Below are 5,122 nucleotides of genomic sequence, written 5' to 3' on the forward strand. Positions count from 1 at the left end.
GGCAGTAGGGTCATGTGTTCCTTCCTCCCCACTTAGCACTGACCAGCCCACCCTTCGAACACTGGGTCCAAGTCCCAAGCTACCTGTACAAGAGAGATGGAGTGACTGTCAGAGAGTCCAGTAAAGGGTCCCTGAGATGCTTCATGTCTGGGAGACTCTTGGAAGTGCTGTGTGACCCAGAACTGTTCAGCCTGGAGATCTGACTGTAGGGCAGTGACAAGACAAGAGGTGCAGGGCACAAACCCAGACACAGAGTGATATAGGAGGACACTTTTTTTACTGTGGGGGAGACTGAGGCTCCTTGGGAAATTCTGGGGTCTCTAACTGTGGAGGGATAAAAGGCCACCTGGATGTGGCTACAGTGCTCTCTCTAGGGCTTGCCTGAGCTCCCCAGCACCCCTTGAAAGGCCCTGCTTCTTCCCAGGGTCTCTCAGGGCCCTCCTGAGCACCCCAGGACCCTGTGAAGTTCCCTGCAGCCCTCCCAGGGACTCTCCTGAGCTGCCCAAGGACCCTGTGAAGGTCACAGCTGAGCCCTCCAGCACTCCAAGAAGGTCCCTGCTGACTCCCAGAGACCCAGGCCCTTCCAGGACCCCATGAAGGTCTCTGGAAGGGACCCACAGAGCCTTTCCAAGCAGCAGGGCAGCAGGCAACAGGGTGGGGGCTCAGCGTCTCCCCCAGGCCAGGGCATGAAGGCGGTGGGCAGCATCGTGCAGCCGCCCACGGTGCTCAAGGCAGCTGTGCAGCCCAGGGGGGATGGACGCCAGCCCCCACCGCAACCCCCAGCACCCAGCAGCGATAGTCCCCGTCGAATCATTGTCCCCACCATGCAGCACCCCCCTGGCACACAGGTCTCCCCAGGATCCGCCAGCTGCCAGCAGGGCCTCCAGGGCCACCATGGGTGCGTCATGGCCGCTGCGCCCTGGCCACCCCTCCAGTGCCCAGCCCATGTAGGCCACATCCCGCTCAGCTGGTGATGGAAGGGACGGCACCTGCGGTGGGCCACGACCCTCCAGAAGCCCCCGGGATTCCAGGTACCTGCAGGGATATGGGAACATTGAGGTCACTGGGAACACTGGAGTCATTTGGGGACATGGGGACACTGGGGTCACTGGGGATATTGGGGTCAGCAGGGACACTGGACACACGGTGACACTGGAGTCACTGTCTACACTGGTATCACTGAGGACATTGGGGTCATTGGTGTTACCAGTGACAATAGGGTAATCAGTGACACTGGGGGTCACCAGGCTATGACACCAGGTACCTGTGGAGACACTGGGGACAGTTAAGACACCTGGGGGCACCATGCAAGTGGACGCAGTCAGGACACGAGGGAAACCTAGAGCACCAGGGGCACTGAGGTCAGTGCGGGTGTGGGGTAGCCCTGGGCCACAGTCCCACAGCTGAGGGTGGCAGGACTGTCAAGGACACTGCGGGCAGCAGGGACAGGATGGGCACTGATAACCCTGCAGACAGACTGGGCACCGGGGTCAGCAGTGACATCAGTGACAGTGGGACAGAGGACTCTGGAGACATCCAGGCACTGGGCCAGAGCACTGACACCAGTGCCTCGCATCTCCAGGACTGGGAGAGGGCCTTGCAGGCACCAGTGATACCAGTGACCCCCTGAACCCCTCCCAGTACCCCCTCACCGGTGCCAGGCATCCCCGAAGAAGGACCAGGCAGCAGCATTGTCTTCCACGGCCACGCCAGCTCCCTCCACGTAGTCCCATGCGAGGGGCAGGACTCGCAGCAGCTCGGCCCCCCAGCGCTCTGGGGGCTCTCCCCGAGCCCCCAGTGCCCCGAAGAGGGCCACTGCCAGCGCCCCGAGGTACCCTGCACGGACAAGGATTTCAGGGGGGCTGTGGTGTCCCCTCCTGCCCTGTCCCACTCTGCCTCGCACCTACCAGTGGGGTGGTGGTGGGTCATGCGCCCACTCTCGATGCTCACCCGGATCAGCATTGGCAGCTCCCAGGAATGCGGGTACCTGCATTGGTATCAGCCCTGTCTCCGTCCTCTCCTGTCCCCTCCCTGTCCCTATATTCCCAGCCTTGTTCCCTATCACCATCCCACCACTCTTGTCCCCACTGTCCTTGTCCCTGCTGTCCCCATCCCCCCCGGCCCTGCCACCTCCATGTCCCACTCTCATCTGTTCGGTGACCCCTATGTCCCATCCTCCTTGTCAATGTTGCCACATTCTCTGTCCCCTACGACTCCCTGTCCCCAGTCCCCCAGCTCAGACAACCCTTGACCCCCCATCCTCACTGTCCCCAGCTTCCCAACTCCAGCACCACCATATCCCCGATGCCTGGTCCTTGTCCTCTCCAGCTCCAACACCCCCATGTCGCCATTCGCCTGTGTCCCCACTCCTCCACTGCTCACACTCCCATGTTTCTGTTACTCCATCCCTAACACCTCATGTCCCCTGCCCTCCAGCTCTGTCACCCTCACGTCCCTATCCCCCAAGCTCTGACACCTATGTGTCCCTGTCACCACGTCTCCTTATCTCCTCTTGTCCCTGCCTCCCCATGTCCCCATCCCCCCTTGGTCTGAGAGCCTTGTGTCCCAATCCCTGTTCCCTCCATGCCCCTGTCCCTTCCAGCTCTGACGCCCTCAGGTCCCCACTCCCCCAGCTCTAACACCCCCCTGTTCCCACACCCCGTGGCCCCATCTCCCTATGTCTTCATCCCTCCAGCTCTAACACCTCTGTGTCCCCATACCTGACTACCCCATGGCCCTGACATCCCATTACCTGACAGCCCTACGTCCCCATCTCTCCACCTCTGACACTGCAGTGTTCCTGTCCCCCGTGTCCCCCCTTCTCCCCATGTCCCTATCCCCAGCTCTGACATCCCCATGTCTCCACTGATCCAGCTCTGACACCTGTCTCCTTGTCCCTGTCCCGTCTGTGTCCCTGTCCTTTCCATGTCCCTGTCCCCAGCTCCCCTGTGTCCCCATTCCACCTACTCTGACACTCACATCCCCCATCATGTCCCCATCCCCAACACCCCCATGTCCCCATCCCTCCAGCTCTGATGTCCCCATCCCTCCAGCTCTGATGTCCCCATCCCCATCCTGCCCCCATCTCTGACACCTCCGTCCTGCTGTCCCTATGTGTCCCTCCATGTCCCTATCCCCCCCTGCCACTGTCCTTTCCCATGTCTCTGTCCCTACCTGAGGCCGATGGCCAGGCTGCGCATGGCAGCCCCACAGCCAGTGCCAGTGGGGTTGAAGGGGATGCGATAGCCCTCAGGCTCCCCAGGTCGCATCTGCGAGGTGCCTGGGGGAAGTTGGGGGTGTGAGACCTCCTGGCACACCCCGGATCCCTCCAGACCCTTGGACCCCACTCACCCAGGATGCTGGTGGGTCCTGGCTTGCGACCCTCCATGTCACCCATGGCAGCCACGTAGCGGCGAGCCAGCTCCTGCAGGAGCGGTTCCCCCTCCAGGCCTGGGCGGAGTCGGTCAGTGAGTACCCCCTGGACCACCCAAACTGGAGGGGAGGGAGAGGTCCCATGCACCCCCCAAAACCGAAGAGGAAGAGGAGGACCCTCACTGCACCACACCCAAATGGTGGGGAAAGGGAACACCACCCCATAGACAGCCCAAAACTGAAGGGGAAGGAGGACAGCCCCAATGGACACTCAAAAGTGAAGGGAAAAGGGGACACCCCCATGGACCCCCAAAACCTGAGAGGAAGGGTGACATCCACCATAGACCCCCAAAACCTGAGAGGAAGGGTGACAGCCCCCATGGATACCTCAAAACTGGAGGGAAAAGGGGACATCCCACCATGTGCTTTAAAGCTGGAGAAGAAGGATGACATCCCCCACACACCCCCCACTCAACAGAAGTGGGACAACATCCATCAACACCCCAAAACTTAGGAGAACTGGGGAATCCTCCTGAGCACCCCAAACTGGGTTGCAAAGAGGTGGCCTGGCCCCTGAGCCCCCCAAATTGGGAAGAGGAAATGTACTCCTCCCCCCCCGCCACCCAGTACCAAATATGGGAGGAAATGGAACACAAATTCCTACAAACTGGGAGGAAAAATAAGACCTCCCCCTCCCCCTGAGGGGAAATGGGGATGCCCCCAGTGTTTTGGAGGGGAAATAGGAAGCCTCACTGGAGGCCCTAAAAAGGGGTTGGAATTAGGATGCCCCCAGCACCCTTCCTGGGCTGGCTGGGGACCTCCAAAAGCCCCTCACAAGGACCCTCCAGGTATAACAAGGACTCCCGAACTCCCTCAAGAACCTCCTATAGCAGCTCAGAGGTATAGCAGGGACCCCCAAACCTCCCCAGAGACCTCCCCATATAGCCTAGGGGTATAACAGGGACCCCCCCCATGCAGCCCAAAGCATGTAACAGGGACCTTCAAGCCTCCCAGGGAACCCAAAGTATAACAGGGACACCCCACAGCCTCGGAACACTCCACTGTGGGCCCGGCATTCAATGGGGACCCCATCCCCCGGGGACCCTCCCCTGTGTCTGTGTGGTGCAGGGGAGACCCCGGCTCCCCTTCCCCGCACCTGTGGCCAGGCCTTCAGCGGTCGCAAGGTGGAGGATGGTGTCATCACTGACGGGCCATTCAGGGGGCTTGAGGGTGATGGCCTCCAGCCCCCCCAGCTCAGCCAGCTCGGCGTGGATCTGGGGTCCCGAGGTGCAGTACTCCCAGAGGCCCGCCCGGTACCCAAGAGCATCCCCCACCCCGCTCAGCACCATGGCTGCTTCGTAGGCTTCCACTGAGGGCACCCTGGGGAAACAGTGGGGCTTCAGGGGGGGTCCAGCTATGGGGTGCTTGCCGGGAGCCCCGGGGGCACTCACGTCTCCTCCATTGCAGCAGCAGCTGGGGATGCCCATCAGGTTTGGGGCACGGTGCCAGCGCTGGCCAGGGGCCCTTAAGGAGGATGAGGACACCCCAGGGTGCCCAAAGAGGGCTGGGGGTACTCAAAGGGGCATGAAGGAGCTGGGGCGGCATCCTAAGAGGGCTGAGGGACACCCCAAGGGACCTAAGGGGTACCCAGAGGCATGGAGGCACGTGTGGGGCACCCAGAGGGGCACCCAGGCACATGGGGGGCACCCAAAGGGAATGCAAAGGGGAGAGAGGCCTCAAAAGGATTTGA

The 5,122-nt window shown here is 61.4% G+C and overlaps 1 protein-coding gene across 2 annotated transcripts; it reads right to left on the reverse strand.

Moving 5' to 3' along the window:
- Positions 1-258: 258 nt before the first annotated feature.
- LOC135997427 (ADP-ribosylhydrolase ARH1-like) lies at positions 259-4,853 on the reverse strand. 2 transcript variants are annotated; one of them, XM_065650003.1, is made up of 7 exons: positions 4,824-4,853; positions 4,529-4,752; positions 3,352-3,450; positions 3,175-3,280; positions 1,908-1,987; positions 1,653-1,836; positions 259-1,035 (listed from the first exon to the last, which is right to left on the reverse strand). In XM_065650003.1, the coding sequence occupies exons 1-7, from the start codon at positions 4,832-4,834 to the stop codon at positions 663-665; spliced, it is 1,077 nt and encodes a 358-aa protein (XP_065506075.1). In that variant the 5' UTR covers positions 4,835-4,853; the 3' UTR covers positions 259-662. The 2 variants fall into 2 exon arrangements, with proteins under 2 accessions (XP_065506075.1, XP_065506074.1); XM_065650002.1 differs by having other exon boundaries at positions 3,352-3,492.
- Between the last annotated feature and the right edge of the window lie 269 nt (positions 4,854-5,122).

The sequence above is a fragment of the Caloenas nicobarica genome, chromosome 22 (assembly GCF_036013445.1).
Source record: "Caloenas nicobarica isolate bCalNic1 chromosome 22, bCalNic1.hap1, whole genome shotgun sequence".
In the NCBI taxonomy this organism is placed as follows: Eukaryota; Metazoa; Chordata; class Aves; order Columbiformes; family Columbidae; genus Caloenas; species Caloenas nicobarica.